Below are 26,153 nucleotides of genomic sequence, written 5' to 3' on the forward strand. Positions count from 1 at the left end.
TCTAGAAGAACTTGGTGTATAGGGATGGAGGTGATTTCCTTTGGGCGCATCCAGGAATTGAAGCAACTCCATCATTTGATGTCTGTCGTCCTGTTCCGTTAGTAATTGGAAGGGGACCAATTCAGACATTTCCTTCACAAAATTTATGAAAGAAAGGTCCTCTGGAGGAGAACGCTTTCTACTCTCAGTGGGTGAAGGAGGTGATGGCAAATCATCAGTGTCTGGTGAGGAATCATCAGTCCAGGTATCATAAGGATCAGCACCTGTCCCTCTAGGAACTAGAGAGAGACGGGGTAGCTGGATACCTGAAGGTCCTGGTCTAGGCTCTGAAGGCATCGGAGGAATAACCGGAGGCACCAATGAAGGCAATGAAGGCCCTGGAGCAGGGATCGAGGGCATCAGTGGATGGCTCGATGGCGCCGATCGAGATATCGGCACCGATATTGATGGCTGAGGCAGAACTCCCGATGGAGGAATGCGGAACTGTGTTTCTCCTCCTGATGATAAAGTAAGCGGGAGGGCACTAGAGCCATCGGTGACCCGGGGTCCATCGGTGGAAAAGCGGCTATAAGCGCTTCCATCCTTGATAGCAGCGGTGCCAAGGCTGCTGGAATCAGGTCAGTAGTTGGTTCCACTATCGGTACTGATGTTGGTGCCATGGGAACCTGGAGATGGTGCATCGCCTTGTTGATGGCCTCCTGAACCATCCAGTCCAGTTTTTCTCGGAGACCTGGAGCAAGCAGCCCTGGCTCTGGAACAAAAGAAGGAGGCAGAGGCATAGCCAGAGGGACCACCGTTAAAGGTGGAGTCGCGGCTCCCGATGCCCTGTCGGGTGAGGATTGCCTCGGTGACCTGGTTGCCGAAAAGGTCGGTGCCTTTTCTGGATGGGGTTTCTTTGACGGCGGCTTGGACGATGGCGAGGTCGATGGTTTCGCTCCCTTGATGGTTCGAGACTTTCGGTGCCGATGGCGATGTTTCTCCTTACGATCCCCTCGGTCCTGAGGGGGAGAAGAGGTTGTCGAAGGCCGAGAAGCTGTCGATGCCGGACGGTCACCGGTCAATGGTCGATGCTGGCACGATGTTGACGGTTCAGATGACGTCGATGCAATGGATGGAGTTGGGGCTTGAGCACGGAAGAGAAGTCCCATCTTCTCCATTCTGGCCTTGTGACCTTTTGGTGTCATTAGGGCACATTTGGTGCAGGTCAAGACATCGTGCTCTCGTCCAAGACACATTACACAGACTTTATGGGGGTCTGTAATGGACATGGTACGAGTACATCTGGGCACCGATGGAACCCCGACGCCATGGCCATAGAAAAAAATCGTGCCGTGGTATGGTCGACGGTCAGTAGGCCGCGAGGGCGAAACTCGACGGTAATCGACGGAAAACGGGTAAAAACTTAACGGAGTACCGCGGACTGAAAAAGTTAATGGAGGGACCCCTGTGTGGCAATTTAACTTTTAATAATGCTGCGAGGAAAATTCCTGTCAGGAATCCTGGCAGAGCTCCTTAACCACGTGGCTCTTGCTGCGCGGAAAAAAGAAGACTGAAGAGGGACCCCTGCTGGCTGCAGGGTTAGTGCCATGCTGGGCATGCCCAGTAGGGGCCAGTCAAAGTTCTAGAAACTTTGACAAAAGTGTTCCGTGATTGGGCTCCATCCTGTTATGTCACCCATATGTGAGGACTACCATCCTGCTTGCCCTGTGAGAAAGGTACGCACATTGTGGAATTACATGCATTTTTTTACCTGCATAGCATGTGCACAATTTTCAAATAGCCATTTTATCCGTGTAAGTAGACATTTGCACATGTAAATGGCTGCCTTCTCTAGGTCTGCTTTTTTATTGGTTCTGAACAAACCTCAAAAGGATACTAGAAAGCTTAGACCTGCTGGTAATAACATTTTTATTCAGCATACATCTGTTTAAAGAAGTACCATAAATAGGGATTTTGTTATTACATTAACTTTTTTTATGCAGCAAAATATTAGAGCATTTATTCGCACTGTAAAACTCATAATAATCCATCTGAATTTCCTATGTAAAATCAAAGCTAAGTTTAGGTTCAGAATCCTAAAGGATGGGAAGATACAACTCCATTGTTCTCCACAACAGTTTCAGATATCACTTTCATGTTGTTGAACATTTGCTTGTGAGATGTAGAATTCAGTGCAGCGAGATTCTCACCCACACGCTCAGCTGCCTAAATCAGAAAAGTTATGACAAATAATAACTGTTAAATTACAGTGCTCACAAATTACAACTTGAAAGCCACACAAATGTGTTATGCATTCATCCACAGAGAACCCTAGATTATACCCACACTACTACATGCTGTTATATAATTAAGCCTTCATTTGGTCTTGAAACATACAGTAGAGGGTGATAAAAGCATTTACCCTTCCAGCACAGCTTTTATTAAATAATAGCGCTAGTAATGAGCTTTCTTTGTGAATTGTAAAAATTCCCCAGCATGTGAATTACCAGATAAGTTACAAAGAAATAGCACTTGGCAGGTCTCTTTACTGTTCATATATAATTTATCATACTTAATCTTAAACAGAATTAGACAGTAACTTTTAAACAGGTGCACGGGTGCACTATATTTCAAATAATTTGCACAGGATGTTGTAAAAATAATTTCTGATACCACTAGTGATGTAATAATAGCACAAAAGAGTGCTAACTTAAGGTTGCTGAGGTATCTGTAACTTGGAATTTCTTGTCTTTTGTGCATTTATGTTATAACCATGTCATTCTTCTAAAAAGTATTTTGTATTGAACTTTTAAATTTAATTCAGCACAACTGGGCAAGAGAACAGAGGGATACTAAAGGCATACACTTGGAATCTGAAATAAAATTAGAGCTAACTTTTGCATCTAAGACTCCAAACTGAAAACATATATATTGAAACAAATATTCTACAAGAAGGAGGATACAGAAAGGAAGGATTCTGGAGCAGGTGTGAGAGAATAAAATATAGAATGAGACCACAGGACTAGTGGATATATGAGAAGTCTCAGGGTTAATATTAGTGTGAGAAACACTAACAAGTGTTCATCCAGACTAAGAAGCTATAAAATAAAGAACAAAAGCCTAGCAGAAAAAATGAAATTGAATAAGTGAGATCCTGTTAGGAAGAAACTAAACACTATTAATAAAAGGGTCATTTAATCCAAGGGTGTGGCAAAAATGCATTTAGTTCTGTGTATTATATTTTGACCTTATTACTTGTTTGCTCCTGTTTTTCAGTTATATTGTTCTGTGTTAAAATGTAAAGGCTTGTACATGCTGAAAGCTGATATCTTCATGGTATGAGAGACTCATTTCAGAAAAAAAGATGAAAGATTTCTTAGAAATAGGAGAGATCCTCATATTTATTTATTTATATTTTCAAGTCACCTCTCCAACCTAGGCTCTAGTCAAGTGGAAGAAAGGATTGCCAAAGAGGTAAAGCGAGGTGACAAAACATCTTTCAGATACATCAGTGAAAGGAGAAAAGCCCAAAGTGGTATACTGAAATTGAAAGGTGAAAAGGATCAATGGGAGGAGACAGATGAAGAAATGGCAGAAATATTAAACGAATACTTCAGTTCGGTGTTCACTAAAGAAGACCCCGGAGAAGGGCCATCGCTAGTTAACAAGAAACTGGAGGGGAGTGGAATGGATGAAACTCCATTTACGGAAGAGAATGTATGGGAAGAGCTAGGAAAACTGAAGGTGGACAAAGCCATGGGGCCTGATGAGGTTCATCCCAGGATACTGAGGGAGCTCAGAGATGTGCTGTCGGCTCCGCTGTGTGACCTGTTCAATAGATCCCTGGAAACAGGAGTGGTGCCAAGTGGTTGGAGAAGAGCGACGGTGGTCCTGGTTCACAAGAGTGGGAGCAGAGAGGAGGCTGGAAACTACAGGCCAGTTAGCCTCACCTCGGTGGTAGGAAATGTATTGGAGTTGCTGCTGAAGGAAAGAATAGTAAACTTTCTACAAGCAGCAGAACTGATGGACCAGAGGCACATGGTTTCACCAAGGGAAGGTCCTGTCAGACAAATCTGATCGGCTTTTTTGATTGGGTGACTAAGGAATTGGATCGAGGAAGAGCGCTCGATGTCATCTACTTGGATTTTAGCAAAGCTTTTGATATGGTCCCTGATAATCTAGGAGAGCACAGGAGGCTTGTGAATAAAATGAAAAGCTTGAGTGTTAGTGCCAAGGTGGTGGCCTGGATAGCAAACTGGTTGAAGGACAGAAGACAATGTGGATTGGTAAATGGAACTTACTCTAAAGAGAGAGTGGTGATGAGAGGAGTACCACAAGGATCGGTGTTTGGGACCAGTCCTGTTCAATATCTTTGTAAGCGACATCGCGGAAGGGATAGAAGGTAAGGTTTGTCTATCTGCAGATGATACTAAGATCTGCAACAGAGTGGACACGCCGGAAGGCGTGGAGAGAATGAGATGGGATTTAAGGAAGTTGGAAGACTGGTCAAAGTTATGGCAGCTGAGATTCAATGCCAAGAAGTGCAGAGTCATGCATATGGGGTCCGGAAATCCAAAAGAAATGTATTCGATGGGGGGTGAAGGGCTGATGTGCACGGAGCAGGAGATAGACCTTGGGGTGATCTAAGGATCTGAAGTCGGCGAAACAATGTGACAAGGTGATAGCTAAAGCCAGAAGAATGCTGGGCTGCATAGAGAGAGGAATATTGAGTAAGAAAAGGGAAGTGTTTATCCCCTTGTACAAGTTCTTGGTGAGGCCTCACCTGGAGTACTGTGCTCAGTTCTGGAAACCATATCTCTGAAGGGACAGAGACAGGATGGAGGCGGTCCAGAGAAGGGTGACCAAAAAGGTGGATGGTCTTCATCGAATGACTTATGAGGAGAGATTGAAGAATCTAAATATGTATACCCTGGAGGAAAGGAGGAGCAGGGGTGATATGATATAGATGTTCAGACACTTGAAAGATTTTAATGATCCAAAGTCAATGACAAACCTTTTCCGTTGGAAAAAAATCAGCAGAACCAGGGGTCACGATTTAAAACTCCAGGGAGGAAGACTCAGAACCAATGTCAGGAAGTATTTCTTCACGGAGAGGGTGGTGGATGCCTGGAACGCCCTTCCGGAAGAAGTGGTGAAGACCAAAACTGTGAAGGATTTCAAAGGGGCGTGGGATCAACACTGTGGATCCATAAAGCCTGGAGGATGAAAATGAAGAGAAGAGGTATGGGGGTGGCTTGCGGGAATGACGGCTACTACCTGGTGATTAATACCCTTATTCAATAAACGTTCACACGGTTAATGTGACTCTAACATTGCTCTATGCTTCAACGGCAAGAGGAAATGTGGAAAAGAGGATTGGCATTCAGGCAACAACCAACAAGGTAGCACAGTCTGGGTAAACAAATAAGCGTGGGAGTAGCTTACTTGTTGCAGCGGTTACTTCCCCAAACCAATTAAGCCTGATACTTCACTTTCAATGCATATCCAGCGTAAATCTCTGCTTCAACGTTATCTCTGCTTCAACAACATGGGGAATGAAGATAAGAAGATTTACATTCAGACAACAACCAACAAGGACTGAATTGCACAGTCTGGGTAAACAAATAAGTGAGGGAGTAGCTTGCTTGTTGCAGCAGTTACTACCCTGAACCAATTAAGCCTGTTACTTCACTTGGAAAGCATATCCAGCGCGGCTCACTGCTTCAACGGCAGGAGGCATGGAGAAAAGAGGATTTATATTCAGACAATAACCAACAAGGACTGAATTGCACAGTCTGGGTAAACAAATAACAAAAACTAGAAAATTTACTACAAATTGTGTCTTTGCTGTTATTCATGTTGGGACATTTATTGTCAGAGTACATATGAGGTTTTCCCATTGCAAGCAACAAGATATATTGGGCTTATTGGTAAGAATACTGGTTGTCACCAGATTGCAAGGAGTCCGGAATAAGACAAATACATTGAATTGCATAGCGTTGCAAGTAGGCAGTTTTTCTGAAAAGATAATCCCCCAAAAAACACGTCTTTGGTTGGATTCAAGAGAAAAATTATACTTACCAGAAACTGCTCCTTTACAATTGGATTTCGCAACACAAGTCAAGTAAAATACGACATGATTATTCAGAAGAATATTTTAGAATAAAATAAAAAGACTTCCAGGATGACGTCACCAGAGGCGGCTGGATAGTTAAGAGCTCCGGGCCCTCTCCCCCACTATCGGCCTTCATCCCTCTTAAAAATTTTTTTTTTATATATTTCTTTTTATCTGGGGCTTTGAGGGCTACTGAATCGCCAAAGTTTGAGGCAAAAACGGGGGGGGGGTATTGACCGGCTATGAGCAGGAAAGTGGCGAGACTTCCTCCATACCAAAAGTGAGTTACTTCCGGGTTCCTTCCGTTTGCATTGGCCACCATCCTCGCGCATACTTTTCCTCTGCCTTTTTTTTTTTGTGCTGAAGATCAAGAGGACACCTGGGGCTATTGATTTGCAGCAATTTGCGGCAAAAACGAGGGTTCTGGGGCCCGGGATGAGACAAAGATCGGCGCATGTCTCTCACAATCATCAGGCTAATGTGGCCAAGATGGCGGCCGCGACCGTGGGGGATCTCGCAGTTCTGGTGGCAGAGGTCTCAGATGAGGCCCTGCTAAAGATATCAGCCAGGGTCGCTGAGGCCTTGGAGGCCAGACTCTCAAAAAATTCAATCTTCTCTTCAAGCTTCTATGGAAGAGGTTAAACATGCTGTAGAGGGGCAGGCTAAAAGGCAGGATGAAGCAGAGCACAGATTGTCTGCCCAGGAAGACCGGTTGCATAATGTGGTACAGGAAGTACAAGTTTTATCAGCGGCAAGTACCTTCTTACTAGACCGCCCAGATGATCAAGAGAATAGACACTGGTGGAATAAAATCAAAGTAATCGGACTCCCCGAATCTGGCCCAGACCAAGAATTGTATGATCTTATTGAAACTTGGCTAGCGAATCATTTGAGTCTGACTTTAACTTCAGGCCGCTTGCGCTGTGAACGGGTACATCAGATGGGACCACCCAGAGACGCTGCAAGCAAACCACGGCCCATGATGGCCAGAATTTTAAACTGGTCACATAAAATCCAGCTCATGCGAGCCTTTCAGCAGCACTCTGGGGTGGAATATCAGGGGCATTGGCTCCTGCTGTTCCACGATTTCTCTGCAGCAGTGTCCACACAATGTAAAGCCTTGTTACCTGCATGTACTGAGCTACACAAGAGGGGGATACCATTTGTGCTCTTTTTTCCTGCCAAGCTGCGAGTCCAACATAATGGTGCTGTTCACTATTTCTGTAAAAGGGAGGAAGCCAATTCCTTTATATCCTCGCTGGAGCCAGGAAATGTTGCCTGAATGACAAAGACTTGTTGTACTTGGATCCAGTAGAGACACCATTTTCATCTCACTATCTACACTAAAAGACTGGCTCTGGTCCATTATATAGGGGGTACTCCCCATTTCATCATGGACCGTTTATTTCTACGTTGTTTTTGTTGTTGCAAGTGAGATGTTTCAGATATCTTTTTCAGCCAAGCTGCGAGTTTTCTTTAACGGTGCTGTCTCTGTTTTCTACACCCAGGAGGGAATCAATTTTGTATGTTCTTGCTGGAGCCAAGATATGTTACTTGCATGGCAAAGGCCTGCTGAACTTCAATTCAACAAGGAGCCCGCATTCACTTCACCACCTCAATCCCTTTGTTGCAAGACTGGTTTGGTTCCTATATGGGGGCTATCTCTGTCTCCAATTGGACCGTTTGTTCCTATCTTGTTCTTTTTAGTTCTGACTGGGAGATGGTTAAGCCTTCCGCTGAATTAGTTTGTTCAGACCATAACCAATGAACTATGTTATGAGGGAGGGCGTTGGAGGGGGGTGGGGTGGGGGGGAGAGGGCAGAGGGAAGCCCATGATCCTGTTGGGGAGGATGGGTACTTTGTGCCTCTTATGGAGCAAGATGTTCTGGGTATGGATGTGTATAGTATGTTTGAGGTCTGTGTGGGTATGGCTGCAGTTTGTGTGGGTATGTGAGGATCAGCATGATGGGGGGAGGGGCGGGTACAGGGGGAAGCCCAGGAGCCTCTATGCTTTTTAATTCTGCTTGTTCTGTTCCTGGATCCTGTTCTGAGGTGGGAAATGGAGCGCCCAGACTGGGGGGGTGTTTGGTCTGCCTACTGTAATTGATTTTTTCTTGTGGCAATCTGTATTCTTTGATCCCTTGGCCAGCTGACATGGTATCGATTAAGGTAACGTCTATGATTGTGGATGGTATCCATTCTCCGATTAAACGCAAACAATTATTGTCTTTATTCCAGCGCTTAAAAGCTCAGGTGGTCTTTCTACAGGAGCCTCACTTGACAGAGGTGGAACATCATAAACTGAAGAGGGAATGGGTGGGCAGTTGTTACTCCTCGTCTTATTCTTCACGACAGAGAGGAGTGGCGATACTTATACATAAGCAGGTACCATTTCAGCTGGATAGGGTTTTGAAGGATGTGGAGGGTCGATATGTGGTGGTGGTGGGGACACTTTACCAACAGCACATAGCTTTCTGTAACGCATATGCTCCAAATGTCTACTCCCATGATTATTTTGTCAACCTGGTAGATATTTTAACTAAACTGCCTGACTGTGACCTTATTTTGGGAGGCGATTTTAATACTATTATGGACAAGCAAGTTGACTGTAAGCCCCCAAAGCCTTTGAGCGTTAATGACCTACACTTGGGCGTCAACATTCTTTGTCATGAGTTAAATTGAATAGATATTTGGAGACTACTGCACCCAGGGGATCAAGATTTTACTTTTTTTTCTCACCCTCATGGCTACCACTCCCGGCTGGACTATATTTTGATACCTGAAAATTTTTTTCCTCGGGTTACTGATGCTACCATAGGGCCTATTTCCATTTCTGATCATGCTCCTGTTTCTGTCACTTTCCGCATGGGTAAGTCCCCTCCCTTGGCTTTTTCCTGGCGAATGTTTCCCGACTTGGACTCTGATGTATGCTTTCAATAGTACCTTAAAAATGGCTGGGAAGAATATATTCAATTTAATAACAAGCCCAATATTGCCCCACAAACGCTCTGGCTAGCTGGAAAAGCGATAATGAGAGGTAAAATTATAGCCTATGTTGCCACGTGGAATAAGCAGAGGAATGCTGAAATATTGCGCCTCACCGCAGAGTTAAAACAAGCGCAGGGCAAATTTGCAAGGGATTCCACTGCAGTGAATAAACAGGAGGCAGATCAGGTGCGTCAAGCCCTAAATAATGCTCTGCATCAAAAGGACTCCAAATCTTTACGATAATTTAAATATAAGCTGTTTAAACAAGGGAATATCCCAGGTAAACTCCTTGCCAATTTAGTTAGACCCTGAAAGACCAAATCCTTTATTACGGGGGTTAGGAGAAATAATGGAGCCTATTGCACTCATCAAAAAGACATTGAGGAGATCAAGTGATGTGGTAGCTGGTAGGACGTGTTTCCTTCCAGCTCTGGGCCTCTCTCCCCAATCGCGCGCCATCCCGGCTAACGACCAGCAGCTGTTAGTGGAAAGCCCGGCAGGAAACCCGGGCGTATGTCCCCGGTGGTGGTCAGAAGTGCCAAGCAGCTCTCGATGAGCATAAAATCAAGCCGTAGGGAGAAGGAGAAAACACCGCGCTTGGGCCTCAAGATGGCGACTGCGCCGGAGGGTGAGTCCCTCTCCCCCGTGATGCCGCTTACCCTTGCCGATATTAAGGAGGCGATACGGGAAGCCTTAGATGAGAAGTGGGGAGCCCTGACGGAACAGCTGGGGGAGGTTAGGGAGTCTATCGCTGCCCTGCCGCCAAGAATTAGTGCCATGGAGATGCGGATCTCTGACCTAGAAGATGCGGGGGTGGGAGCCACAGCTAAGATGGCGGACCACTCGAAATCCCTGAGCGCGCTACAGGCCAAGGTGGATGACTTGGAAAACCGGGCAAGGAGGGATAACCTTCGTTTTCTAGGTTTTCCTGAGACGATAGAAGAACACACCTTGTGCACGACCCTGGAATCGTGGCTCCCACAGGCGCTTAAATTACCTCAGCTTGAAGGGAAATTGGTAGTGGAGAGGGCCCATCGGCTTGGCACCAAGGGCGCGCCTGAGGGCAGGCCCCGGCTTGTAATCGCTAAAATTCTTAATTCGGCGCACAAGGCAGAAATCTGGCGGGCATCACGGGCACAAGCGTCCCTGGAATACAATAATCAGCAAATTCGAATTTTTCAAGATTATTCCGCGACCGTTTCAGAGGCCAGGAGGGGCTTTTCCAGCTTGTGCTCCGTGCTCCACAATCGTGGGATCAAATTTGCCCTTATGTATCCGGCGCGCTTAAAAATATGGCATGCAGGGAAGCATCACATTTTTGATTCGGCAGAGCGAGCAAAAAATTACATTGAGACCCTGGATAAGTGAGCAGCCGAACTTGGACGGTGCACCAGGTTTTTTTCTCCCATTTTTCATTTTTTTTCTTTCTTCTTGCAGCGGTGGAACAAATGCAAGGCACGGGGGCTAGGAGTGTGCTGGCGGCGATCGGCGCATGGACCTCAGGTTATGGGGGTGCTGGAGCCTACTTGGCTCTGTTGTTTATATTTTTTTGGGACTGCTCTTACTCAGTAGGACTTCGCGGACCAAATCGCATAGACCTTAAGGGTCTGGAGTGTGCTAGTTGCACGATTAAGCACTCATCTTGTGCTTATGGGGTGCAAGCGAAGACATTTGTCTCGGATATCATATGCAGGACTGACAAGCGCGGCACCCCTGGAGGATCCCGTCGGGGGTTTTTTTTTGGCAATTTTTTAGGACTCCTGCTCATGGATGTTGACAGCGGTGCTTTGATCAGTTCTAAACATTTTACTTTTCCCTGCGGTTATGTGGAGCAGACTGGAATCACTTACAATTGGGGTTCCATACCCCCGCGATGGTTCTTTTTTTCTTGTTTTTCTTTGTTGTTTACTTTCTCTCTGTCGGAGAGGTGCTCTGAATTTTCACATGCTGGGGGAGCAGCTCAATATAAATTACAGGTTATAATGTTGTTTACTTGTTGTGGGCAGATGTACCATGTGGGTCAAGCCAGATAAGGGGGGGGACGCCCGGACATGTCATGGCGTGATCTCGGCACTTCCCTGGGGGAAGTGATTAGTGGTAATTTGAGAAGATGGATGGGGGAATATCTGAGGAAGAGGGGCTACAGAAAGCTCTTCAGGGGGTCATGGATTGGGCTTGGGATAGGTGTGATGGAAAAGGGGGAAGCAGGCAGGGGGGAGGGGAAGGGTGGGAGAGGGTAGAGCGGGTGGGGAAGGGGATATTTTTGGTACTTCTCAGGATCAAGGAATTGGGGGTGTTTCCACTCAAAACAATGTGTTCTACACTGGAGGGCAGTTCAACCAGATGGGAGCTTTGGCTGGGAGAGCTCTCATGGGGATTTCTACATGACTGTGCGGTTATTTCACCCAAAAAAAAAAAAAATTCCATGATGAGTAATGTGACCCGTACGGTGTCGTGGAATGTATGTGGGCTGCATTCCCCAATCAAGCGTACCAAAGTTCTAGCGTTGCTGAAGAAACACAAGGCACAGGTAGCTTATCTCCAAGAAACACACCTGACAGACGTCGAGCACTCCAAACTCAAACGCGACTGGGTGGGTGAAGTTCGTTACGCCTCAGCCACCTCGAAGTCTGCAGGAGTGGCCATACTGATTCATAAGAGCTTACCGTTAAAAATTAACAAGGAAATTGCGGACCCGCACGGTAGATACATCCTTTTGGTGACCGAGCTCTACGGTCGGCGCATCATATTCTGTAATATATACGCACCCAATGTTAATAGTTCGGGATATTTTAAGGGACTGTATACAAAATTGATCCCTTATCTTACGGATACCATTATTATAGGTGGGGACTTTAACACGGTCCTAGACTGTGAGTTGGATGCCCATCCTCCTCGTCCCCGGGATCAGGGCTCGGGTAAGGGCCCCAAAATGTTAGAAGACTCCCTACAGATGCTGGATGCGTGGCGGGTGCTGCACCCTATGGAGCGTGACTTTACACACGTCTCGCGGGCACACGCCTCGACATCCCGAATTGACTATTTCCTGGTGAGCACGCATGCATTCCCTTTGATTGTGGAAACAGGCATAGAGAACGTTGTAATTTCAGATCATGCCCCAATATGGGTAGATTTTCGTTTTCAGGGGCTGCAATTGGGACCTAAGATGTGGCGCTTTCCCTACGGGCTTGAAGCAGGTACCCATTTTAAAGAGTACATTAAGCAAAAGTGGACCGAATATGCTACTAATAATAGCCAGCACGTGGAACAGCCGGCACTATACTGGTACACTGCTAAAGCAGTGTTACGAGGAGAGATTATTTCTTATGTGACACATAGGCGAAAGGCCCTTAATAGTAGGATTCTGAAGCTGACTGCGCAGCTGCGGAGGGCTAGGGAGGCGTTGGCTAATGTTAAGAACCCTCAAACTCGAGACCACTATCGATCCCTGCAGGGAGCCTTAAATACATTGCTTCATCAAAGAGGCAAAAAGAGTCTCCAATATTACCAATTTCGTTTATACCAGTATACAAATAAAACAGGGCGTATGTTGGCCAACTTGATTAAAACGTCACGGCCGCGGCACTATATACCGGCTGTGAGATTAACTAGCAATGAAGTGGTGCGAGATACTCCCGCTATTTTACATAGATTCAGGGAGTACTACACTACTTTGTATGCCTCGGAGAGGGGTTCTGTGGATTTGTGTGAGAAATTTTGTTCAACTTTATCCATTCCACAGCTTAGTATGGAACAGAGGGAGCGTCTCAATCATTCCATCACAGAGGAAGAGGTTAGACGGGCTATTGGTGGGGCCAAACCTTTTAAGGCGCCTGGCCCGGACGGTTACACGTCTGAATTTTTCAAGGTGCTTGTTGACCAAATAGCCGGCCCGTTGGCCGCTGGTTACACGAACCTAATCACTGAGGGCTCCTTCCCCAGCTTTGAGAACACAGCGTTGATAACCTTGATTCCAAAACCGGGGAAGGACTCTTGTTTGCCTGAGTCATACCACCCCATCTCCTTGTTAAACACCGATATTAAATTGTTGGCCAAAATACTAGCGGATAGGCTAGCTCCTATTATACCACTTTTAGTGGGGGAACACCAGGTGGGCTTTATAAGACAGCGATACGCGTTGACAAACATCAGGAAAGTGTTGACAGCTATGACCATAGGACGTCAGCTGGACATCCCCCACTTAGTGGTCAGCTGCGACACCGAAAAAGCGTTTGATAGGGTAGAGTGGCCCTATCTTTTTGATATATTGGGACGAATGGGGTTTACTGGTCTTTTTATACAAGCCATCCAGCTGTTATATCATGAGCCCAGAGCCGTTATTTTGGCTAACGGAGCCCAATCTGAATCATTCCCAGTGGCTCGGGGTACGAGGCAAGGGTGTCCATTGTCCCCACTTTTATTTATTTTGCAGTTAGAGCCCTTGATACTCGCAATACAAGATACGCGAGAAATCCGGGGAGTCAGATTTGGAGCCAGTATTTTTAAAACTGCAGCCTTTGCAGATGATTTATTGATCTTTCTCACGGACCCTCAGAGGTCACTGCCCCGATTCCTGCGGTTAGTCGGGGACTTTGGTGCCTTTTCAGGCTTTAAATTGAATGCATCCAAGTCTGTTGCCCTAGCTTACCCCTCCACGTTACAGAGCGCTTGGTTGGGGACGTTTCCCTTGCAGTGGGCAGCAGATTGTCTCTGCTATTTGGGAGTGCGCCTGCCAGCTAATCCCGAACATGTGTACCAGGTAAATATTACACGGTTGCTAAGGCAGACCATAGATACGTTAGAGACGTGGAGGGCGTTACCGCTTTCGGCTAACGGCCGTGTAAATTTATTTAAAATGAATGTGCTGCCGAAATGGCTCTATATGTTTCAGAATGTGCCGGTATTAATGAGTCGAGCGGATGTCACTAAATTAGAAGGTGCCTTGCGACGGTTTATTTGGAAAGGCGGGAGGTCGCGTGTCCCATTTTCATGGCTGAAAGCAAGGTGGGGCAGAGGAGGCCTGGGGGTACCGGATATGGCTAAGTATAATTTGGCATGCAATTTACGGGTGATGCGGGACTGGCTGACGGATAGGCAGATCTATACTTCTCTAACTGCGGATAAAGCGGTCATGGCGCCAGTGGCTCCGAGTTATACTATACAAGCTGACTCTTCGCGCCTTCCTTCTTTTCTTTTACACACAATGCTGGTGAAGCCACTGCGTCAGTCCTGGAAGCGCCTGACCGCTCAGTTGAAGATACAGACACGGTGTGCTTATTTCATGCCGATTAAAGGTAATTTGGAGTTTAGTCCGGGATCTCACTCAGCTTACTTTAGGACTTGGGAGGAATTGGGTATCACACACTTGGGCCATATGCTGACAACAGAAGGGAAGCCCGTTCCGTTCTCTGAGTTTATGAATACCTATGGAGTTGGGGTAACGCACACCTATCCTTACTTACAGTTAAGTCATTACATAAAGGCGCTCCCAGCAGACGATAAGAACTCTTCCAACTACCACGTTTTAGATCAGATTTTTAGCTTTGAGGCCGTCAAAACCCCTTCCATGTCATTGTATTACAAACGATTGTGTTCCAAGCCAAATGTAGATATGTGTGCTATTTTAGAAGCTAGATGGAATAAGGATGGAGACTTTGTAATTACTCAGGCCATACTACGCTCGAGTTTTACGAGAATAGCCGGGATCACGAATAATATGACTTATCGAGAACTTAGGTATAAGTTTCTCAGTAGGGCCTATATATCTCAACAGGCGGCGAAGCAAGCTCGAATTGCGACGTCAGCGGCCTGCATTAAATGTGGATGTGCAGTGGGGACGCTCTCACATGCGTTCTGGACCTGCCCGCCTGTGCAGCGATTCTGGCGCAAGGTAATGGCCTATGTGGCTGATTTGATAGATATTGCCTTTCCAGTCACCCCGCACTGGGTTCTATTTGGCTGTGTGTCCCCTATCAGAATTCGTGATCCTGGCACTCGACTGCTTCTTTGAAAGGCTTGTCTGGTGGGGCTGAAAATGATTTTGTCCGTCTGGAGGGAACAGGTGGCGCCATCATACTGGACTTGGAGAAGCAGCTGGCACCAGATGATGACTATGGAATGCATGGCTTCGCGGGCGTCTCCACGATGCAGACAGCGCTTTCTCAAGGTGTGGCAACCTTATGTGCAAGCGCTTACTCCGAAAGCTCGTAGCCTTGTCCTCAATGACTGATTATGAGACACCTGGACTTATTTACAGTACTTACGTGGCGGATCCTGAGAGGGAGGGAGGGAGGGAGGGAGGTGTGGGGATTGGTCGTTGTTACCACATATGTTTGACGTGAGCATTGTTATATGCAAAGCTGTGGGAGGGCCAAGTGTCCTGCTCTCCGCAGTGATTGTATTTTGTTATGTGAAAGTTAATAAAAATTGTTTACACAAAAAAAAAAAAAAGACATTGAAGCTAGCTTCGTAGCCTATTATAAAACACTGTATGCTTCCAAACCACACACTTCGCCCATGTTGGCGGAGTTTTTTCAAAACTTTGTTTGGCCTCCACCGCTTGGTGATCAGCTCCAGGCGCTGAACGCACGCATTGTGGACTCTGAACTCTTTGCCATTATACAGAAACTTAAAAAAGGAAAGGCGGCTTGTCCTGATGGATTTAGCAATGAGTTTTATAAAGCTTTAAAGTTTCCTGTGTTGCCGAGTCTAGTATCTTACTATAATTCTTTGCTTCAGAGCCCATACCTCCCACCGGAAGAAAATTGTTCAACAATTATTCTTCTACCAAAGAAGGGGAGGGATCCAAAGGATGTGGGGTCTTACAGACCCATTTCCCTCATTAATGTTGACATCAAATCCTTGCGGCGGTCCTAGCAGCCCGGCTTAGTAATGTCCTTCATACTTTGATACACTCAGATCAGATTGGCTTTGTCCAGCGGTGGCAAGGGGTCCAAAATGTGAGACGTCTCATTGCAGCCCTTAGTTATTATTCACAGGAGGAGGCCCTAGTCCTTAGTCTAGATGCTGAAAAGGCTTTTGACTCCCTATCCTGGGGCTATATGTTTTGGGTCCTTCAACAATATGGGATCACAGGGGACTTTGTTTCATGGTTACAGTTCTTATACCAAAACACCAGTTCTTGACTTCTTATTAACGGGGGCTTGATGGCCTCATTCCCTTTACAATGTGGGGTGCGTTAAGGGTGTCCGCTTTCCCCTCTGTTATTTGTATTGGCAATTGAGCCCTTAGCTGAAAAACTTTGACATACTACGGATTCTGGAGGCTTATTTTGGGTGGGCACCCCATTAAACTTGCTCTTTTCGCAGTCGACATTTTATTATTTGTCGGCCGGCCTCGGCAGAGTGTGTCGGTCATACTCTCCATCTTCACACAGTTTAAGGAAATTGCGGGCCTTCGCATCAATTTTTCCAAGTCGGAGGCCTTAGCCTTAAATTCCCATCTCCCTACATCTTGGCCTGGTTCATTTCCCTTTACATGGGCACCCGGGAAGTTGAAATACTTGGGGGTTTGGGTCCCTAGAGAGTTGGATCAAAGATATAAGCTCAATATCGGGAAATCTTGGCTACTCTTGGGCAGCAGCTGCAGGCTTGGCAGTCTCTCTCCCTCTCACTTTTTCTGGGCATTGCGCGTTAATAAAGATGATGATTGTTCCTAAATTGCTATACAAGCTTTATATGCTTCCCATTTGGCTTATCACTCGTGATCTTAAGGAATTCTAGGTGGGGTTGGTTAAATGTTTATGGGCGGGCAAGCATGCTAAGATTAAATATCAAACTTTGACATATCCTAAGGCACAGGGAGGGATGGGACTGCCTGATTTCCGTGTCTACAACGTTGCTTGCCAGATGCGATTTATTGGAGAATGGATTATTGATACTTATAATTACTGCGAGGAGGGGCTGCTAACATGCATGGCTCAACCCAGGTCTCCCCTATATTTAGTACAGGCACTAGCGGCCAAGTTCCAACCGCTGGCCGTTCCCAAATGTTTGCTGCAACCTTGTCGGCGGGCTTGGAGATGGCTGCGCAATCTTTATCATCTACCTAGTCCTTTCTCATTGTTAACCCTGTTAGTGGGTAATTGTGATTTTCAGCCGGGCGTGGGTGCTAGTGGGGTTTTTCAGACATGGGCCTGCCATGGCCTCATGTATGCTTTCCACTACTTTGAGGAAGACACCCCTCAAGTGTTACGATATGAGACTATGGTTCAAAATTATTAGCTCCAGCCTAAGTTTTTCTTCGCTTACCTCCAAGCGCGACACTACTTGCAGACCTTTCATTGGCAACAGGCGGAGTTCTTGAAGGAAACCACTTTCGCTAATACACTGTTTGAATTTGTGTATTCACATAATTCTATAAAAGGTTGGACTGGACTGATAAAAAGCCTGTTGCGTGCATCACACCTTGATCTCCTGGCCAACTATTGGGAGCCGTCATGTGTAATGGACATAGTGGTAACCTCTCTCAATTCCTGCTGTACTTCTCTCCACAAACGCCTGAAGGATGGTGGTTTGCATGATTTACACTTTAGGATTATACACCACACCATCTGTGATGATGTGCGTCGCTTCCATATGGGCCGCCTTCCCTCTCCACTATACATTAAATGTTCACAGGTGGAAGGTACTGTGCTCCATCGGCTGATATTTTGTTCATCCCTCCAGGTTTTTTGGGCCCAGGTCATGGAATGTATTGCTAAATGTATTCAGGTACCTCTTAAAATGTCAGCGGCGCTCCTCCTGGCTGGATCACAGGTGATGCCTACAAAATGCACTGGGGCCTAGGATCGTTTCAGCAGGATTGCGATTTTGTTGGCATGTCGTGCAATACTGGCTGACTGGACTGATCCCTTAATCAAGCCATCTATTACGGTCTGGCATCATCGTATGATGGACATGATGCTCCTGGAGCGGATGGACTATACCAACTCGCCTAAGACTACAGACAAGAAATATGCTGATTGTTGGGCGCACTATTATTCTCTTCTCTCACTCGCCTTTCAAGGTTCTCTGATTACAGCAGGCTACCATGTTCATTGGTACTCCATTGTTTCTTCTGCACCTACAACTTGAGTGGACTATGATGTTTCTTGTTTTCATCCATGATCGTTTTCTTGGCTATGAGCCCTGGGGCTTTTGGGCAAGGTTGGGGGGTGGGGGTGGGGAGAGGTCATGTTTGTTGAATGGTGAGAATGGTGTATGCGTAGGTATCGAGTGGTGTGAATGGAGTGCTTAGGTTCCCTGTGAGTTTGACTTGCTTGGGGATTTCTAGTTGTATCTGGGGGGGGGGGGGGGATGATGATGAATAAATGAAGATTTGCACACCCTCTGTATTTCTGGTTACCGTGTTGGTATAGTTATTTATTGTCATATCTTTATGTAACTGTGACACTGTACATCTTCACAATAAAAAAATGATTTTGCAAAAAAAAAAAAAAAAAGAATAAAATAAAAAATAAAGGTTCAAGACCGGTGACTGAAATAATTGGCTAGAAAATTTCTGAATTCATCAGATCTTGTGCCAAAACTGAGGTCTTCCCTTTCTTTCAAAATAATTTAATAATCCTTTAAAAAAAATAGATAAAAAGAAATTGATTGAATTTAAATTAAAAGTTAAGAATTTTAATAATTACAAATTGGTTGAATTATTTAAGAAGAGACTCTCTTTAAATACATCAAAATTAGTCAACTAGCCTTTTTTTGACATCACTTGAAACTAGTTGTTCATTGATTTTTGATTCATCTAGATATACTACTACACAGCTGTACAGCATGTCCCTTAAGATTTCATTCATCATGTTTTGAAATACGGCCGGGGCGTTGCATAGGAGTTACTTCCTCTAAGCATTTTCCATGTCAAGCTAGACAGTTCTAGGGTAACCCAATCGAATTGGGGTGAGTGCATTTGTAACCATGGCAGTCGGAGTACCACCGGATGTATTGCCTTATCCAGGACTAGGAAAGAAATGGTCTCCGAGTGTAGAGACCCTGTGCAGTGACGTATAGGTTGAGTAGAAAAAGAGACCTCACCAGGTAGTGGCTCGCCATGTATAGATGACAATAGCAGTGGGGTAGGTGTCCGAACAGTGGGGATTCGTAGGTGCTCTACGAGTTTTCTGAGTATGAAGTTCCCACCGGAACCAGAGTCCACTAGGGCTAGTGTGTGGAATTCGAGGGCATCCGAGTTAATGGAGACTGGAAGTGTCAGTAGAGGAGATGGAGAAGTTAGACCTAGGAGGAGTTCTCCGGCGGATCCTAGGTCTGCGAGTTTCCCAGACAGATAGGACAGGAGGGAACAGCGTGGCCAGGTTGTCTGCAGTACATGGAGAGGCCTAATTTCTTTCGGTGACGCCTCTCCTTAGCTAACAGGTGGCTGCGGCCTAGTTGCATGGGTTCTTCCTCCTCGATACTGGGTGAGGGTGTAGTCTGAGTAACAGGCTCTGGACGAGAGCGTGGAACTCCTGGTGGCATCTTTTTAGGACCATTTATCTCTTGTGACTGCTCACGCAGATGATGATCAATTCATCTCGAAAGGTCAGTGAGAGAGTCCAGAGTATCAGGGAGTTCACATGCTGCTAATTCATCTTTGATGCAAGAGTTAAGACCTTCCAGGAAAATAGCCCATGGGCAACCAAGGTCCCAAAGTAGCTCCGAGGACAAGGTCTTGAACTCAATAACATAATCAGTCAAAGGTTTGGTACCTTGCTGTAGATGCAGGAGAGCAAATCCAGTGACAGTCTTTATCAAACACAGAACGAAAGAGAGCAAGGAAGCCTGTCAAATCACTGAGAATTGGATCTATACGCTCCCAGAGAGGTGAAGCCCAGGCTAGGGCTTTTCCGTCTAAAAAAGACAGTATGTATGTAGTTTTGGACACTACGTCTGGGAAGTAGGTAGGTTGTAGTGAAAAGTGCATACAGCACTGATTCAGAAAGCCCCTATATAACAGGGGATCACCTGTAAAACGAGTGGGTGCTGGCAAGGGCATGAAGAGCCGTACAGGCAACACATGAGGAGAGGAAGTGGCCTTGTCATGTATCGAAGTAGAATTCAGCCGAGAGTTTAGCTGATTGAAAGCGTTAGCCAAAGTCTCTAATGTCCTTTGTTGCTCAGCAAGACATTGGGTCAGGCCAGGGATGGCCTGGATGGCTGAGACCTGAGCCGGGTCCATGAAGTTAGCAATCTGTTATGTTTTTGTAAGAATGTGAACCCTGGGCCGAGATGAGGGATGTCCCCGCCCACAGGGAGGAGCTCTGTGAGCCTCATCATCAGTAGACGTGGTCTCAGCAGCGTAGGACACAGCTGTATGTTAGAGACTTTATTATAAAGGAAGGAAAAGCAGTGTTGCGTCCGTCGGTCTCAGACGCATTCGACCCTTGTGCCTCACCTTTTTCTCTGCTCTCCCCGCTAGCCTTTGGAAGATGGCTACCGCTGCGTCTGCAAGCCGCGCTCTCCAGCGTCCCCGGAACGGCTATGGCGTTGCCTCCCGCCATGTTTCTCCCAAGGGTTTCCTAGGGTGCGCGCCAGCTACCCACGTCTTTATTACAGCTATGGCGCGAACCTTGGGGGTGTCCCCCTCAAGTGACGTCACGCCATCTGGGTATTTATCCTGTACTTGTTTGCTAGCTCATTGAGTTAGCAAGGATTAGATTTGTCCGGTCTAAGCTACTCTGCCTCTTCAGTGCTGCCGCTGGAAGTTCTCTCTCTGCCCTTAGGGGTATTCTCTAACCTGGGTACCCGCTCCTCGGGGGCCCTCTGCTTTATTTCAGGTGCCTTACTGGGATCAGGTACTCACTTCTCGAGGGCCTGCTCTCCCTGCCTCGGTGCCTGTTCCATCTACTTCAGCCTGGTAGAATCGCCAACCTACAGCTACCATCTAGTGAGTAATCTAACTCTCAGTCTGTCTCATCTACAGCATTGCCTTGCTGGGAAATCTACACCGGAATTCCCCTATACCAACGTGGTGAGACGGGTTCCCTCTGCCGAGGGTCCTGAGACTGCTACCTCTGGATCACCTCACTACTGCCACCTCTGGTGTTATACTCCAAGCTGTACAATAAAAGAACTAATTCTGTGTTTGTGCGTCCTGAGTCTAGCCCAGTATTGTTGCTCCCCACGGGGTCCCTCCCCATGGGCATGGTCATCTGCCACAGTACCCAAGAATCCACTCAAACACCGCTAAACCATAACAGATTGCTAACTCCTTGGATTCGGCTCAGCTCACCACATTGCAAGCCATTCCAGGCCTGGCCCAGCGAATCTCCGAACAGCAGAATGCGCTGGAGAATTTGACTGCTGCATTCAACCAGCTGCACGCACAGATGAACTTACCCACCACCACAGGTAAAGAAGTTAAACCGCCAGAAGTGTCGGTCAAGATAATTGTACCTCTATCTGCTCCAACATGCTTCTCAGGGGAAGTTTGGAAATGTAGAGGTTTTATTACCCAGTGTTGCATGCACTTTTCCCTGCAACCTAGTCATTTTCCTACAGCCTATGCCAGGACCATCTACATCTTGTCTTATCTGGACGGAAGAGCGTTGGCTTGGGCCTCTTCGCTGTGGGAGCACGATGATCCTATCCTACATGATCTTGCCGGATTCCTTGAACTGTTCAGATCAGTTTTTGATGATCTTGTCCGGCATACCACTGCAGGATCTTCGTTGGTTCACCTGAAGCAAGGTACTAAACCTTTAGCAGACTTTGCTATAGAATTCAAGACACTGGCGTCTGAATTGCATTGAGTCCCTAAATGCCTGAGGACCCTCTTCTTTGAAGGACTGAATTCTCGTTTGAAGGACGAGCTGGCAGCTTGTGAGATGCCTGAGACCTTGGCTGAACTGGTGAAGTTGGCAACAAGGATTGATCGCCGACTTCGTGACAAGGTTCAAAAGACCAAGATTCCCAGAAGACCCCTTCAGGGCAAGCTCAAGTTTTATTTATTTATTATTTATTTATTTATTTATGAACTTTTAATATACCGATATTCGTGAGTCACATCATACCGGTTCACAATAAACTCATGGAGAGAAGGGAAATAGAAATTACAAATAACCGGGAGAGGGGAAGGGGAGCAGCGGAGGAACAGGGAGAGAGTGGGGGTAGGGAGAAAGCAAGCGCCAAAGGGGGCGTGAAAAGCAAGAGTAGGAGAGAAGGAGATAGAAATGGATAGGAACTGAAGTAACAGTTTTAAACAATATCCTTACTGGAATAACAGCATCAACAATAGCTATACATTTCAATAGATTGCAAAATTAACCTTTTCTTGGGGGGGTGTGTGGCAGGGGGTGGAAGGGCGATGAGGGGGGGGTGGAGGGGATTAGGTTTGGGTTAGAGTCGGGATAGGCCTGCAGGAAGAGCCAGGTTTTGATGCCTTTTTTTAAGTTGGGTAGGGAGGGTTCGAGGCGGAAATAGGTGGGGAGTGAGTTCCATAGGGTGGGTCCTGCAATGGTAAATGCTCTATCTCTGGTAGAGGAAAGATGCGCAGTTTTGAGTGGTGGGGTGTGGAGGGTGCCAGCTAAGGTGGCTCTGGCAGGACGATTGGATGTACGGAAACGTGGCATTTCATTGAGCCAGGCGGGGTTGTTGCTATAGAGTACATTGTGAAGAATGGTGAGGGTTTTGTATTTTATGCGGAAAGGGATGGGGAGCCAATGCAAATCCTTCAGTACTGGGGTGATATGTTCTTTTTTTCGGGTGTCAGTGATTATTCTTGCCATGGAATTTTGCAGGATTTGTAAGGGTTTGATCGTAGAGTATGGGAGGCCTATGAGGAGGGAGTTGCAGTAGTCCAATTTCGATAGAACGGTGGACTGCAACACTAGACGGAAGTCTTTGGCATGGAGAAGGGGCTTTATTTTTTTGAGGATGTGTAGTTTAAAGAAACCCCCTTTTAGGAGAGATTTGATGTGGGGTTTAAAGTTGAGGTGTTGGTCTAATGTTACACCTAGGTCTCTTACGGATGGTACAAGAGGGAGGCAGTGTGTTTGTAGGGGTTGGGAGGGAGTGGGGACGTTGAATGAGGTCTGAGATGTAAGTTCAGGATTGTTAGATATGAGGAGAATTTCTGTTTTGTTTGTGTTGAGTGCAAGTTGGAGGTTGGTTAAGAGAACGTTGATGGAGGCTAAGCAGGAGTCCCAGAATTGCAGAGTGTCTTTGTTGGTTTTTTGAATGGGGATGAGGATCTGCACATCATCCACATACAGGAAGAAATTGAGTCCGAGGTTAGAGAGTAGGTGGCAGAGAGGAAGGAGATAGATATTGAAAAGGGTGGAGGATAGTGAGGAGCCTTGCGGGACACCTTGCATGAGAGGGATGGGTGGGGATTGAGAATGGTTTATTTTAACTAGGTATTCTCTGTGGGTGAGGAATGATGTGAACCAAGAGAGTACTGTGCCTGATATACCTATTTCTGACAACCGGGATAGGAGGATTTGGTGGTTGACAGTGTCGAAAGCCGCGGAGATATCTAGGAGGGCGAGTAGATAGGAGTTTCCTTGGTCCATGCCTATGTGAATTGTATTAGTAACAGCTAGAAGGAGGTTTTCAGTGTTACGACCTTTTCGGAAGCCAAATTGGGAGGGATGCAGGATGTTATGGTCTTCTAGATAATCGGAGAGTTGGGAATTGACAACTTTTTCGAGGATTTTAGATACAAAAGGCAGGTTGGAAATGGGCCGGTAGTTGGAGGGGTCATTAGCATCTAAGGAGGGTTTTTTAAGGAGGGGCTTGACGATGGCAAGTTTAAGAGGGTCTGGGACTTTGCCAGAAGTAAGTGAGCAGTTGATTAGGTCTGCGAGGAGTTTGGATATGGAAGTGGGGATGGATAGGAGGGTTTTAGAGGGGATGATGTCAGCTGTGTGGGAGGCGGGTTTCATCTTTTTAAGTATATTTTCTATTTCCAGTGTGGAGGTGATGTCAAAGGTGTGAAAGGTGATTCCCTTGGTTTTGGAGGGTAGGGGAGGGGTGGTGGTGGAATTTGAGGAGAAACGCATGAGAATATTATGAATTTTGTTTTGGAAGTATTTGGCCAATTCAGCACATTTTTCGTTAGAGTTTTCTTCTTGGGAGTTGGGGATTGTGGGGGGCTTAGTGAGCTCTGCAACATAGGAGAAGAGGACGTTGGAGTTGAATTGATAGTTGTGGATTTTTGTTGCGTAGAAGTCCTTTTTTGCTTGTGTGGTGGCCTGTCGGTAAGTGTGTAGCGTGTCTTTGTATGTTAACTTGAGTGTGGGTGAGGGTTTTTTGCGCCAGGAGCGCTCTTTTGCTCTGAGGTCTTGTTTGATCAGTCTGAGTTCGTTAGTGTACCATGGTTTTTTGTCGGTGTTTGAGAGGGGTATTTTTTTGTGTATAGAGGGGCAGAATTCGTCGGCTATCCTGGTGTTGATGTTGTTACAGGATTTTAGAGCTGTGTCTGGGCTGGTGAGGTCCATGTTTTTATCTGTTTATCAAAGGCAAAGGTGAGGTCCTCCGAGGAGCAGAATTTGCGGAAGGTGATGGTTTTGCTGGTGGTATTGGAGTTACCCTGTGAGTGGTGGCTTCTGGAGAGGGTGGTGTTGGTAGTAAGATGGGCGTTGATCATGAAATGATCGGACCATGGTATGGGGGTGGCAGAAGGGGTGGTAGGCGAGGTGATGTCGGTGTTGATGAAGAGGAGGTCGAGGGTGTGACCAGCATTGTGTGTGGGTGAGTTGATGAGTTGTTGGAAACCTAGGGCCTGGAGACTTATCAGTAGGGTTTCGCAAGATGGTGTAATAGGGGTGACGTCTACATGGAGGTTGAAGTCTCCGAGGATGATTGCAGGAGTGTCAGGTTTGATGTTGTCTGTTATATATTCTAAAATGGGGGATGGATCGTGTTCAATTAGACCTGGGGGGGCATAGATGAGGCAAATCTGCAGGGTCTTGGATTTGAAGAGCCCAATTTCTAATCTGGGTGGTGGGTGTGAGGGATGGAGTTTGAGGTTGAGGTGTTTTTTAGCGGCTAAAAGTAACCATCCACCTTTTTTCTTTTTTCGTGGGATATTGAAGATGTCGTAGGTCTGTAAGGGTAGTTGATTAACGAAAAAGTGATCTGTGTCTTTTGGTGCTTTTTTAAGGATAAGAACATAAGAACATAAGAACATGCCATACTGGGTCAGACCAAGGGTCCATCAAGCCCAGCATCCTGTTTCCAACAGTGGCCAATCCAGGCCATAAGAACCTGGCAAGTACCCAAAAACTAAGTCTATTCCATGTAACCATTGCTAATGGCAGTGGCTATTCTCTAAGTGAACTTAATAGCAGGTAATGGACTTCTCCTCCAAGAACTTATCCAAACCTTTTTTAAACACAGCTATACTAACTGCACGAACCTCATTCTCTGGCAACAAATTCCAGAGTTTAATTGTGCGTTGAGTAAAAAAGAACTTTCTCCGATTAGTTTTAAATGTGCCCCATGCTAACTTCATGGAGTGCCCCCTAGTCTTTCTACTATCTGAAAGAGTAAATAACCGATTCACATCTACCCGTTCTAGACCTCTCATGATTTTAAACACCTCTATCATATCCCCCCTCAGTCGTCTCTTCTCCAAGCTGAAAAGTCCTAACCTCTTTAGTCTTTCCTCATAGGGGAGTTGTTCCATTCCCCTTATCATTTTGGTAGCCCTTCTCTGTAGCTTCTCCATCACAATTATATCTTTTTTGAGATGTGGCGACCAGAAGACATCTTCGAAGTCTGCATAAGGAGCTGGGATGCCAGAGGAGGTGGTCGCCAGAGCAACTGTAGGAGGCAGTACCGCCTTTTTCAAGCAAGTCTGATGACAAGTTGGACTCCATTCAATCAACTGGAGAGACCCCCAGTCAAACTGGGGAGAGTGATATTGGAGCCAAGATAGTCCCAGGACTACCGGATCAACTGAGTTTTCTAGGACAAGGAATTCAATTTCTTCTACATGAAGGGTGCCAGTAAGGAGGCGAACCGGCTCAGTAGTCAAGAAGATCCGGCCAGATAATGGCTCACCATAAATAGAAGCAATACACAAGGAGGTTTCCCAAAGACGGGTATCAATA

The 26,153-nt window shown here is 46.2% G+C and overlaps 1 protein-coding gene across 6 annotated transcripts in view; it reads right to left on the minus strand.

Moving 5' to 3' along the window:
- Nucleotides 1-1,891: 1,891 nt before the first annotated feature.
- Nucleotides 1,892-26,153, minus strand: part of LOC115099048 (very long-chain specific acyl-CoA dehydrogenase, mitochondrial-like) — a 490,244-nt gene continuing 465,982 nt past the window's right edge. For all 6 annotated transcript variants that reach the window (XM_029616323.1, XM_029616322.1, XM_029616317.1 and 3 more), the window contains one exon: nt 1,892-2,205. In XM_029616323.1, coding sequence (XP_029472183.1) covers nt 2,068-2,205 — 138 coding nt within the window. In that variant the 3' untranslated portion in view covers nt 1,892-2,067. The remainder of the gene's footprint in view (nt 2,206-26,153) is intronic.

Source organism: Rhinatrema bivittatum, chromosome 9 (assembly GCF_901001135.1).
Source record: "Rhinatrema bivittatum chromosome 9, aRhiBiv1.1, whole genome shotgun sequence".
In the NCBI taxonomy this organism is placed as follows: Eukaryota; Metazoa; Chordata; class Amphibia; order Gymnophiona; family Rhinatrematidae; genus Rhinatrema; species Rhinatrema bivittatum.